Raw genomic sequence first — 14,264 nt, 5'->3', positions numbered from 1 at the left:
AACGAATTATTATTATTATTAATTATGAAATTAAACTATAACCAATTCGTTTGTTATTATTATTAGCCGTGTTAGCCGGTAGCGAACATCTGCGTTTTATATAGGCGTATATTTTACATGAAGTTATGCTAACCATAGTTACAAGATCAGTTGATCAATTGTTGGAAATTAACTTTCATAACTAACATCTAAAAAATAATAATAATCATCGTTTGGAATAAGTTGAGCATTTCATGAGCATCATTTTATTTTTGGCTGAAACCCGAACAAGAGATTAGCTGTTGAAATTACACCCCGTATATTTTAGTTAGCTCTAATTTCTCTGATGGCTTTTGTGAGAGTAAACGTATTAAACGAGGCTGAGTGTCTTCTCGGCGTGGCTGTTTCGGCTCCTCGTTACGGGATCATTACGTCTCGGTTCATAAACAGCCACAGGAGGAGGTTTAATAAAAGATATCAAGGAGATTCAATATCCGTGACCTAGATATCCAGCATCAGGAGGCGCCCTACACTCTGTCCTCGCCTCGGCGTGTCCTCAAAACCCCGGTGAGAGAGAGAGAGAATTACTGTATCTCCAGACCTAATGGAGTATGTTTCTGCATATCAGCACTCTCAGGTACGGCCAATCACATCACACCTTTTTCCCGACAGATCTGCAAAAGTAATTAACCGTCGTTCAAATGAAGGGAATTGACGTTTCTGAAAAAGCAGCAGATTTTTAATTAGATCCATCACCAATTTGGGACAAAATGTAACGTAATGAAAGCGGAGTTTCTGTTTCCTCCCTGAAGTTGATCCCAGATCGGCATTTCTCTTTACAGGAAACGTCACCGCATCAACAATTTCACTTAATTACCTGAGACGTCCCTGAAAACGTTTGATTTGCAGCTGCATCGCAGGCAGAGCCGCTGTTCTAAAAAAAATCATCAGTGCAAACCTTTTGGACCAATCAGAATCCAGGATCAAATCTCGATGCGGTTGGGTATTTTTTTTATATAAATTACACAGGTTATCCTGTTAGTGGAGCTTTGATGTATAGACACACACACACACACACACACACACACACACACACACACACACACACACACACATGGATGTGGTGAGCACTACTTCTCCAGTTCTCAGTAAAGCTTGGTTTCAGTGGCCAGTGCCAAGGCCTGCTACTAATCATTTGAGTGGATGAGACAGGCATGCTAACTCTCCTGTGTGTGTGTGTGTGTGTGTGTGTGTGTGTGTGTGTGTCAGCACATATGCCTGGCTTTCTAAAAGGATTGTTTACCCACAGCTCGGCCTGACGCTAGCACTCGAAACCACGCTCAGTAAAAACACCAGGCGTCACGCTGAAAGCAGACATTTGCTGAGACGTTAAACACACACACTCCGGATGGCTAATTTCCTCATGCGCTTAGCCTCGATTTACACTCCGCTAACACATCGCAGATCTCGAACCTCAGACGGCGGCTGAGATCCCAACTGCAATTTCACTCCTACGTGTATTTGATGAGAACGAGGTTCTTTCGCGAGGTCGGAGGTGCGGCGAAGGTCCTGTTATTCACCTCGGAATCGTGAGAGATCGTTCTGAACACACACACACACACACACACACACACACACACACACACACACACACACAACTGCTGCAACAAATATCTGAATTTGTTGGCCAATTAAAGCTGCACAAATTGGTTTTAAACTCTGTATTTGCAAATTAGTAGGACACAGCTACATGAAGATCTCCCTAACTTGGGTTGGAGTGGAAGATCTCCTGCTATAGAGCTCTCATTTGGACCCCAGGAACCTCCTTTACCTTCTCATGTACATCAGAACCTGACTTTACTAACACAATTCTTATAACTGGATGAATCTCCACAATATCTAGTTGAACATCTCCCCAGAAGATTGGAGGTTATTATAACAGCAAACGCAGGCCAAATGTGGAATGGGATGTTCACAAACTCATTTTAAAAAGGGGTGAAATGGTTGCACACAGATTTCATCCTAAATGCAGCTTAATAACATGTAAAAGCGAGTCCTGGCCGTCGTAAGGACGCATAAATCTTGTGTAGATATTTTAAGCCTCAGTAAGAGCACGAGAAGAAAAGAGGATGTCGGCGAACCTGCACTCGCCCTCGCTGTAATGTTTTGATAGAAAATGTCTGTAAATGTGTAGCGCTGAGTGATTAACCACTCATGTGTGGGAGAAGCCTTTTCACGTCTCTGCCTTTTCGCGAAAGAGCGACACGTTCCAAAATAAACAGAACACTGGACAGATGGTGCATCAATAATGCAAAAACATGCTAATTCCTACCTGGACCTGCTTTCATTTGTACAGTTTGAGGAGCTAAATTTATTGCAAGACCCACAAGCCACACATTTTCCTCGGAAGAAAAACTGAGGACACTGTTTTTTTCTGATAAATTCCACAAAAGCATCAGAAAAAAGACCTGCACTTCCAATAGATGGTTTCTGCTACGTCAGCAGCAACAGGAATGTAAGACACATGTGGGCGGAGCTATCACAATTCTAATTGCTTTAATTATATGCACAAAAAAACTAAAGATTCACAGCGTATGTGTGTGTGTGTGTGTGTGTGTGTGTGTGTGTGTGTGTGTGTGTTACTGTGGAGTCCAAATGGGAGATTTGTGTCTCTATCAGAAGAACTTGTGTAAGAAGGAGAACATGAGAGAAGATGTGATCAGACTTCCTCAACCCCACACTCACACATGGAGGTGGAAGTTTAATGGTTTGGGGTTGTTTTGGAGCAGAGAAGGTTCCAGAAAGTGATATCTATCATGGAACCACCTGCCCAGTCACCACACCTCAATCCTACTGAACTGCTCTGAGATGAAGAAAAAAACTGCATCTAGTGAAGAACATCTCTGGTGTTTTACAAGAAACACAGCAAAGTATTCCAGCTGATTGTTTGAAGAAATGAATTGTCCGGATGTCGAGAATGTGTTAAGCTGTTCTTCAACATCTGCGGATGTTGTTTTTAACACGTGCCATAAAAAAAAAAAATCACTAGTCGGCTTGACGTCCAGCGTTTGAAAAACAACCACAATCTCTATTCCTGTTGATCAGATTGAACCCAAATCACATTCATTTGTAAATTAAAAAAATACAAAACTGAATTAATTTGATGCTGTTCAAACAAACAAATAAACAAACAAATAAACAAATAAACGGGGACTACATAAATCAATTTGTTACTAAATAAACAAATAAACAAATAATCATAAATCCATGCTTCTGATACAGATACACACAGCTGAGGGAGGACTATGGTCATTATTTTTGTGTGTGTGTGTGTGTGTGTGTGTGTGTGTGTGTGTGTGTGTGTGTGTGTGTGCACATGTTTCGTGTGGAGCCAGATGGAGGTGCTGTGGATCTAGCTGGCTTTGCTCCAGCTGTCATACTGATGAACGTGTCACGTGATATCAGCGTGACAAAAAAAGAGATGCTGATTTTATTTTATTGTCACATGATGTCTGTGACTGAACCCTGAACCATGTCACAGCATTTAGAAATTGCCTGTACCATTAATTTGTGAATAAAAAATAACAAACAAGAAACAAATAAACAAACAATCAAACATCAAATAAATGGGAGATAAATAAAATAAATAAATAGGGACTGAATAAATAAATAAATAAATAAATAAATAAATAAATAAATAAATAAATGAGGATGAAATGTAAAACAAAGCAACAAACAAAAAACAAATAAATAAAGAAACAGTGTAAACGGTACCCAATACCCACAGTAACAGTGTAGTTGTTAAACTTACAAACCAAATTATTTTTTCCCCATGAAATTATTTATATATATTTTTTTATTTAACACTGAATTATTTCACTACACAAATGTAATGTCCACTTTGTGGTCAAAAATATTTGGACACCCGACTTTTCCCGCCATATGTGGTTGAAGTGGATGATCTCCTGCTACTGAACAGCTTTGGGAACATGTGACTGCACCCCAGTCCTCACTTCACCTACATCAGTACCTGACTTCACTTACACCCTTGTGTCCGAATAAATCTCCACAAAATCTAGTGGAACATCTTCCCAGAAGAGTGAAGCTCACTATAACAGTAACATGTGGAATGGGATTATTTAAGAAGAAGTTGAAGAAGAAGAAGAAGAAGAAGAGGTACATAACAATCTTATGGTCAGGGGTCCACAAACTTTTGGGAATAAAGTGTAGTTATTATATATTAATAAACACACTGCATGTGCTTCCTTCCTCTCAGGTTGTAGTGATTGTATTGAGTAGAACCTGCTCTTGTTCTCATGCTCAGACTCCTGGACGTGACTCTGACTAATATTACAGATCAATAAGCAGCTCGGAGTCGTGAGACCTCGACAGGAACAGCTTGTATGAATTCAAATACTGAGAGCAGACGGACGTTTTCTTTCTTTTTTTCCTTTCTTTTGGTCTGGATAATGCACAAGCCACATCGATCGCTCCGAAAAGAGAAACTCTGTTCCATCCGGTGGTGAGGAGCAGAGCGCTGAGCTGCCCTGTAATTAAAAGCTTCTTTAATGTGGATGGACTGACCAGTGTGTGTGTGTGTGTGTGTGTGTGTGTGTGTGTGTGTGTGTGAGAGTGTGTGTGTCCCCTGAATCATAAATAGATGCCCAGCAGTGACACGGGTGACTCAGGGGGTCGATATGTGCCTGGGATACGTCACCATGGCAACAAACATGGACATTACATATAAAAATACCAAAATACCAAAAATACCAAAATACCGCTTCGGCTACGAGATACGGGAGATCACTAAATACATTATAAAATAAAATAATTATTAATTAATTAATAAAAAAAATTATATAGTTTCAATAAGTAAGTAAATAAATTATTCAATCATTCAATTAAAAAAATGTGGCATTTAAATATTTTGATGTTATCTAGTTTATTATTAAAAAAATAATAATAATAAATATATATTACATTATTTTATGTATTATTACTTTTGGATTTAATATTGTAATTTCCAAAATAGGCACAATTTTATACTGTGAAAAAAAGTTGGAGATTAAAGTATTTACATATATTATAAGAAAATACATTTTTTGTTAAATCAGTAAATAAATATTTATTATGTGATGTGGACATGGTGATCCCATTAAAAAAGCTAAACATTGCAGTTGTATTCACTTACTTGCACACGCCGTCCTCCGGATCCTCTAAGCCGAAGCGGGGGTCAAAGATCAGCTGAATCCTGGCATTCTCATTGGCTGCCACGAGCCTCCACGCGATCACAGTGCTGCGTGGGTAAGTGTGTGGAAACCCGGGACTGTGGACGACCCCGTCCCCGCTCACCATCACTACCTTCTCATGCTGAGACTCCTGAACTCCTGTACACACACACACACACACACACACACACACACACACACAATGTCAGGGTTATAAAGCACGAGTTATAGAATCGTTATAAAGATTTATCTTGTAATCGATTTGCTTGAAACGATCCGAGAACATCACGCTAGCGTAGCAAGTTCTTTCTTAGCAATAATCCGTGTTGGGTCATGTGACCTTGCGCTTATCTTAATGACCTTTTAATTAACAATGATTATCCAATTAACTATAAAAGCGTCACTTTCGAAGCGACTGCAGAAATCTCAGTGAAGGTCAAGAACGTTGTGTAAGACGGACTTTCAGTAAAGCTATTAAGCAGTATAGCTGTCCTATACGCTAGCATGGGGTCGATCTGTAGAAACTCTCCCAGCTGAATCAGCCAGACATGAATTTGTACAACAGAAATTATATTTGTGTCACAATACGCCACATGCTTTAAGCTTGAGAGGTGTCTTTAGCAAAATTGTATTTTAGCAAAAAAAAGAAAAATTATATTATATTATATTATTATACTAGTTTATGCTAGGTATTATAACACTAGTAAAAACATAAGTAAAACTAAGCTAACTAAAGCAAGCTATTGAGTAAACTAGTGAGTAAAAGCTTATCTATTGCTGAATGCTAGGTTAACTTTTACACACTAGGTTATTGAGTAAATGAAATACTATCCCAATACTAAACATATCTAAGCAAACTTAGCAAGTGAAAGCTAAACTTTGGTAATGATACAAACGAGTCACATGATGCTAGCTACTTAGCTAACTTTCACAACACTTTTCTATATCAAAAAATAAAATGTAAACATAAAATCCAAATCTAATGTTATTGCCTTTATATACAGTGTGTAATTACAATAAGAAAACTACTGAAGACCACTGAAGGAGCATAAACATTTACTGCAGATAAGTGAATTCACTGATCAAACCGTCAATGTAGAAAGTGTTTTTTAATGAGTTCAAGAGCGCTAGGCGGCGGTGTGGAACGTGACGTGGCAGAGGGAAGCGTGTGATGGGAATAGACAGCTGCTGGAATGTGACAGAGCTGAAAGGATTTTCACACGCAGTCGGAGCCCAACCAGGGGATACATTTCACTTCACCTTTCACACTGTCTTAACACACACACACACACACACACACACACACACACACACACACACACACACACCAATAGGTTCAATTGATAACAACAGACAGACAGACAGACAGACAGACAGACAGACAGACAGACAGACAGACAGATAGATAGATAGATAGATAGATAGATAGATAGATAGATAGATAGATAGATAGATAGATAATTCCATTGAAAAAAATAATCAGGATTATTGCTTTACTTCCTGCTGTACAAAGCGCACACATCCCAAACACTCTGCTTACACTTTTGACCGCACTGACTCTATTTCGCTATGTAACCATGGCAACAAGTGTGAACAATAATTACACTGCCTGCCACTAATGTGGGCATCTTTGGCCAAATGTTGGTGGACACCTGACCATATGATTGGTATGTGCTTCGTTATGAACATCACATTTAATCTCCATTTGCTCTTATAATGCTCTCCACTCTTTTGTGAAGATGTTCCACTAGATTTTGTGAAGAACCATTGAGCTTCCATGATGTTAGTAAAGTCTGGAGTGCAGTCAGCATTCATTGTAAAGGTGTTCAGTATGGTTGGAGCTCTATAGAAGGCAAATTGAGATAAAAATTTTAAATGATTAAAATATGTAACCATAGCAACAGATGTTTGAATAAAGCCTCGTATGAGTTATGAGTTCTAATCAAAACCCAGACCTTGAAAATCTGGACATTTAGTCTCTTTGAAGATCTATATTCGGAAATGAAGCTTCGTAAATGTTATTATATATTTTTTAGTAAATTGTATGTCAGATTATTGGCACATTTCTGTCCCAAATGCAGAAAGACTGAAATTTATATAGGCAGCAGTGACTCATTTGTCTCGTTATGCTGACGGAGCCGGCAGTGTGTGTGTGTGTGTGTGTGTGTGTGTGTGTGTGTGTGTGTGTTGTTGCGAGTGGACAGCAAGTCGAGTGTGCGAGAGAATGATTCATGCACGCTTCAGTTCCAGGAGTCTGTAACATGCCAAGAGCAATAACGTAATGATTTACCGTCTGCCTCGATAGTTACAGACAGCTGTGAGACAAACGTGAAGAACGGAGAAAGAAATTTGACCATCCTGAACCTCAAACGTAAAGAGGAACATCATCGGGGGCTTGACCATCCACGTTTATCTCGTGTCGTGTCATGATTAGATGGACCAGAGGTGAAAAATGTGTCGTGTTTAAAACAGAATTGCAGATTCCTCACACACACATACACACACACATTGTTGTGCCCCGGAGAGCAGACAATCATCAGGCTTTCTGAGGTGAAGCGAGATCTCTGCAGCTCCCCCGAGACATTCAGCGCGAAACTTATCCAAACACGCGGGGCCGCGGGCGAGCGGTGTAAGGTTGCGCCGAAAACCTGCCTGTTCCACGAGACAAAACACTTTATGTATCCAGTTATATAAACAGATCAGGGGGCTGGCTGTCGCTGCCAGCTCGGCTTTTCATGTCCTGTCACAGGAGAAGCTGGAAATGACACGACGCTTTGTTTCATCTCTTTTCAGCGTGTTCCAGCAGGACGCAGGGGATGTTGATTGACAGCTTGCTCTCAAAGAGGTTTCACGTTTCCTGCAAGATTTCACCGATTCAGACCTGCAGACTTGATCTTTTCAATAATATTTACCCTTAAAGGGAAGACGGTGCTTCTCCAGCTCCCTGACCCCACACAATTAGGTGGAAAAATGTCAGAACAAGAACAACGAGTGCTCTTCATTTGCTGCAACAGAAAAATGAAACAGTGGAAATTTTCAGCTTCAAGTTAAATTGGAGAAAGATTAGTTCTGGACAAAGTTCCTCCACCTCATTCATCTATCCATCAGACCCTGTGTGAGACACCATCTACTGGAGAAGTATTTATTTCTGCATACATTTGAATGTTTGCGGTTCATATGAAAGGTAACGTATGACCCGGCTGATTTCTTATATCCAGCTAAGAACGTTCATGTTTCTCTCACAATGTTTATAAAGTCAATAAGTAATAAACTCCGCCCTCCCATTTTTATTTGGATATTTATCGTCTCTGGACAAAAATTAAATTTCATCTCTATTTTGTTGTAAAGATGCTCAAAAATCGAATCAAATAAATCACAAACTTCACCTTCACACCCTCTGTCTGATGGAGGGACCACCTCGATCCTGCTCATTCCCACCAGGGTGGGACACACCCCGTCGAAACGGGGTGGACGAGACTCTGACTGAATCATATAGCCTTGATCTACAGTTCGCAAGACACGTCTGACAGACCTTCCCACGCTGCCAGGTAGTCTTAGGGGTATCAGTCTCTCGAGACTGACCTTGATACACCTGGGCAACGCCCTAGTGCAGCTCTAGTGGCTTTAAGGAAGGCGGCAAGTTCTCCTTGTCCGCTACGATGCCGGGCAAAAACTGAGGAGGAAGCCCGCTGGAGCTGGCTGTCCCCTGAAACATATTTCGTGGCAGGGTTAATGTACCAGGGCTGGGAGGTCACCGTATAATGCGGTGCAACACGCCCTCCAACCAATTCCCCAGAACAGCCTATGTCAGGACTTTTTGGCCAAAGCATTGGCCGGTGCCACACAAGATCCCTCACAGGGGGAGTGTGAGTAGCGGCGCACTGTTTCTGTACTTCCCGATGAGAGGAGGTTCTGGGTTGTGTTTGGGGCTAAGCCCGCCGAGCAGCCCCATGAAAGTGACGTGTAAGGAATCACTGAAATGCTGCCGACTGTGTCGAGGAGCACAGCTCTGCCCTGTCAGTAGTATCCGATAGGGTGAGCCATAGGTGCCTCTCGGAGGAGACTAGTGCGATCATAGACCATCACAGTGGTCTCTTTGTGGCCCTAAGAGCCAAATCCACCCACATCTAGCTCTCGCAGCCTGATATGCCTGTAAAACTGCCATGGTTTGACCTGCTGAAACATAAGCCCTACCCACCAGCGCTGTTACAAAGGAGCTTGGTGGGCAGTGTCGGGGTCTTAAGGGACAATGCGACACCTGGGTAGAGATAGCTAACCAACGTCTCTACAACCTGGGGCATTGACCTGTAATCCCACTACAGTATGTTGATTATAGCTTCCTGGACGTGATGTCACCCTGCCGGTGACCCCAGTGATTCAGAGCTTGTACAAGGTGGAAGCGTTCCCAAAGTGTTGTTGAAGCAGCTTGAGTTCCCTCAGGGAACTGATTGAAGTGCAGAGATCTCCTCAATAAAATCCTGTTCCAGACTGGGCCAAAGGTTCACCTTCCTACATGATAACTACCCAAAGCACACAGCCAAGACAACACAGGGGTGGACTGGGGGCGACTCTGTGAATGTCCTAGAGTGGCCCAGCCAGAGCCCTGACCCAAACCCTATTGAACATTTCTGGAGAAACCTGAAACTGGCTGTTTATCGACATTCTCCATCCAATCTGCCCCAGCTTCAGAGGATTTGCATTTACATTTATGGCATTTGGCAGACACCCTAATTCAGAGCAACACTGTCAACTTGGTGGTGCTGGGATTTGAACTCAAGACATTCTTTCAACGTTCTGACCACTGAGCATCCAATTCCCATATTTGCCATGAAGAATGTCAAAAACAATCCACAATCCGGGTGTGCAAAGCTTTTCAAACCCGCAAAGACTCGAGGGTCTAATTGCTGCTAAAGGAGCTTCAACTAAGTACTGAGTAAAGCGTAGCGTCTGAATACTTATGTTTTTATTTTATTAGATTTTTAATAATTTATAGATTTTTATAGAGTTCTGTCGCCACTTTATCATAATTGGTTACAAAAAGTAGATAATTAAGGGAAAAAAATAGATTTAAACAATTGAAGCATATATATATATATATATATATATATATATATATATATATATATATATATATATATATATATATACTGTATATGAGCTGATGATAGTGATGAATGACTTTTTTATTGAAATTTACATTTATTTTAATAAACTGCTGCACAAAACTGAATTTATTATCAGTGACACACAAACCCGAAATCACCTGAACCTTCCGTCTGTCCATCACCACCCGTGCATGAAGAACAACAAGTTCTGACCTCAGCACTGAGAGTTTAACACACACACACACACACACACACACACACACACACACACACACACACACAGTCTTGACACATAGCCGGTCAATTAGCAAAACACATTCAACTTATCAGAAACACTTCCTGATAGAATTCCGACAGAGAAATCAAGAACAAAGTGAAACTACAGATGAATAATCACATTCCAGAAAGTGTGTTTGCATTCAGCCACAGGGAGAGAGAGAAATAATGGGATGGAGAAAGACAGAGAGAAAGAAATCTAAAAAGAGAGGATGAGAGACGGGGGATGGAGAGAGAGAGAGAGAGAGAGAGAGAGAGATAGAGGGAGGGGAAGAAAGAGGGAGATGAAGAGAGAGAGAGAACAGTGGCTCTGCTTTATCACACCACCTCTAACCCTCTAACAGCCTGAACAGTGATTTATTCCTCCAAACCCGCAACAAAGCCGTGTTTCTGAAGTCGCTTTCATGGCAGTGGTGTGTGTGTGTGTGTGTGTGTGTGTGTGTGTGTGAGGTGACCTCATCCGAGCAGGTTAAATAATGCCGTACGTTGATCAGAGGCTTTTCCCCTGAGTGCATTACCTCAAACATGACTTTTCCTTGACCCACTTTTCCCCTCGCTCTCTCACTCCCTCCATCCCTCCCTCGTTCCCTCGCTCTCTCGCTGTCTCTGATTAAGGGAGGAAGTGGAGGATGAATAAACACAGACACACAGAGCTACCATTGTGCCTCGGCCCTGCATCAGACCTCCGACCGAGCGCACGGTTTAAATATTAACCCGCGAGCACTTCAAGACAAAGAGAGTTCTCACACGTGCCTGTGTGTATGCGTGTGTGTGTGCGTGTGTGTGTGTGTGTGAGCAAGTTCAGACACATCTACGGAGTAACGACAGACCAAACGATCCTATTAAAGAAAAAAAAGAGGCATATCCCTGTAATATCACGTGTCAGAAACGTGTAACGGTTTGCAGTGATTGATGGAGTCGCGTGACACCAAACTTCTGGCGTTGAGGAACATGAGAGGAACGAAATACGTCTGTAATTTGTTATCTATCAGATTTCCATAACTAATACAACTAATCACACATGTCTGGATCATGTCCTGACTGTGATGTCATCAAAGTGCGCCTCCTACTGCGTTCCATCTCGGCTCACAATTAGCAGAAAAAAACTATTTATTCATTTAAAAAAATGAACACAACACCTTTATCAGCAATCATTTATTCATCAGGCAGATGATAAGCCCCGCCCCTTGATTGGTTACTGAGGCCAAGTGTTCGTGCTGTCCAGGTTAGCGAGCTAATATTATATACTCGATTCAAAAGTGATCATGTTAATCAAATTGTTAATAAAATTACCATGAGGAAGCTAATGCAATTTTTTTTTACTTTATAAAATCTGAACAAAAATTTTAATTAATAAAATTAAACAAAGAAAAACAATTAAAAAGTTTTCTAAGTGAATGATTTATTACACACATCTCTGGTTTTCATCATATTATCATATCATATTAAATACTTATTTTTGCCAGAAACAAAACCCTCAAATTTTAATTTGTAACTTTCAAGAACTTTCAAGAACTTTTTCAAGAACGTGAATTCATTTATTTTATAATTTAACTTAAAGTTTATTATTTTACTGCATGTATATTTACTTGTGTCTGGGATTTTTTTTTCTTTTTAACAAATAAAAAAACTATTATTATTATTTTTATTATTATTATTATTATTATTATTATTATTATTATTATTATTATGGGTGCCAAAACTTTCAGTCATTCCTACAGACACTGTGAACACAGTCGTATGAGGAGCAAATCGGGCGACTCCTCCAGACACTGTGGATATTTGAAACACTGAACTATTGGAACGCTGGCTTTTACGTTTCTTCCTCTGCTCTAATGCTGTAAAATCCCTCGTTTTTTCTCAGTCATCGAGCACCGTTTAATCCCTGCATGTGATTAAGGATGAAATGGAAACCCCTCGTTTACCGTATCTGCTCCTCGCTTCCTGATCTGTTTCTGCTCTCCTGCTTTCAAGTCTGAAGAACATCTGCTACTGGTTACGACACGAGGCTGGAAACTACAGGTGCTATAAATTCCACAGCTGCCCTTATGATATTTATTACAGTTAGGAGAGAGAGAGACAGGATGGAGGGATATGGGGAGAAAGAAAAGAAAGAAAGAAAGAAAGAGAGAGAGAACTCAATCCAGGAAGGAACTTTCTCATGCCATTAAAAATCATTTGGTTTTATGAGCAGGTTCGGTTTTATCTAATGACTCAATATGTGAAGCAGATTTTTTTCTTTTGGTTTTTATGTTTTCCTTACACACACACACACACACACACACACACACACACACACACACACACACACATTAAACGCTCACCTGCTCTCACTCAATCAGACAGAATTTATTCTGCATGTTTACAGATGTACAATTCTTAAATCAAACAAGGTTTTAATAAAATCGTAAACACATGACTTGTTGAGTTGTTTGAAACTTCGAACCTTATGGACTTTCGCGTGTGTTTTCACGTGTTCATCCAGCCAGGCCTCGGATTCTGATTGGTTGTAGATCGTTGACTTTGATTTAATTGGTAGATCACGTGAATATAACACGTTACGGTTTCTATAGTAACAGCTGGTTCTAAAGGAACTGTACATTTTGTGCATTGAGGGACGTTTCAGCGCAGAACCTGTACAGAAGAACACGTCCACACTGTCAGCGCTGTGTAACAGTAACACAAGTAAAGTTTTTATTATTATTATCTGCTACAGCATGAAATGCAACTAGAAACGGCTAAAAATCTTCATCAGGAAATTATTTTTAGTGTTTGGTGACTAGAAAAGGCGTCAGGACCACCGGTGCTGAGGCTGAAATTAACCAACCTCGTGACTGACAGGGTGTGTGACGGGCTCGTCACCTCGCTGCTACAGGTCAGGGATCACGTTCACACACACACACACACACACACACACACACACACACACACACACACACACGAGTACAATTACTTTCTGATTCTCAGGTCCTACAAAAACTCCGGACGTATCCGTGTTTACGGTGCGAGTAGCAAGGATGCTAACACGCAATGAAACGCAGCTAGCATGAGGGTTTAACGCTAAAATAAAGGTTTACAGCACGTCTCGTCTCACATTTAGCAGCGTGAGAGCAGGTGCAGGAGATCGACGACTGCCCTGTCAACACATGCACTGAAATCCAATACAGCACAGTCTGGAGCAGGGGTTTAAAACACACACACACACACACACACACACACAAGATCTTTACTAGCGCTACACACATCAACGCTCATCTGTTAACACACTCTCTTAAAACGCACCACAACATCCGGAAACCAGATCTTCACCGATCCCAAACCGGCTCACTGCCATCTGGGGGTGAGGAAAAGTTTTGGCACCCTGTTCTTTAATTTCTGAATATTTACATAAACTTTTCCTTCCAAAACTTATGAGCTAATTAGATGTTTTGCTACAAAACCTAAGCAATCTAGGAAAAAAGCTAGCTGATCACTTGGTCTTGAGCACACCTTTAACGAGTATCATTCTAGCACAACTATATCAGCAATAGTTTTTTTATTTCTTTATTTGTATCACATCAGTTGCTAACACGTCTAATAAACATGCTGACGTGGCCATGCTTGTGCAGTTTCTTACCGCATTTGATGCTGAAAGTGAAATTATACATCTACAGGTTCATTTTTTCAGTCATTTGCC

General features: G+C 40.7%; 1 protein-coding gene across 2 annotated transcripts in view; it reads right to left on the bottom strand.

Moving 5' to 3' along the window:
• The window catches only part of pdgfc (platelet derived growth factor c), a 50,309-nt gene that overhangs the window by 18,167 nt on the left and 17,878 nt on the right, over positions 1–14,264 (bottom strand). For both annotated transcript variants that reach the window (XR_006925954.1, XM_046850500.1), the window contains exon 2: positions 5,171–5,366. Coding sequence is in view for 1 of the 2 variants with exons in the window: in XM_046850500.1 (XP_046706456.1) it covers positions 5,171–5,366 (196 nt within the window). In the remaining variant the exon portion in view is untranslated. The remainder of the gene's footprint in view (positions 1–5,170; positions 5,367–14,264) is intronic.

This window comes from Silurus meridionalis, chromosome 5 (genome assembly GCF_014805685.1).
Source record: "Silurus meridionalis isolate SWU-2019-XX chromosome 5, ASM1480568v1, whole genome shotgun sequence".
NCBI classification, from domain to species: Eukaryota; Metazoa; Chordata; class Actinopteri; order Siluriformes; family Siluridae; genus Silurus; species Silurus meridionalis.
Note: the sequence above shows the minus strand (reverse complement) of the source record. Positions and strands in the feature narration are given on the sequence as shown.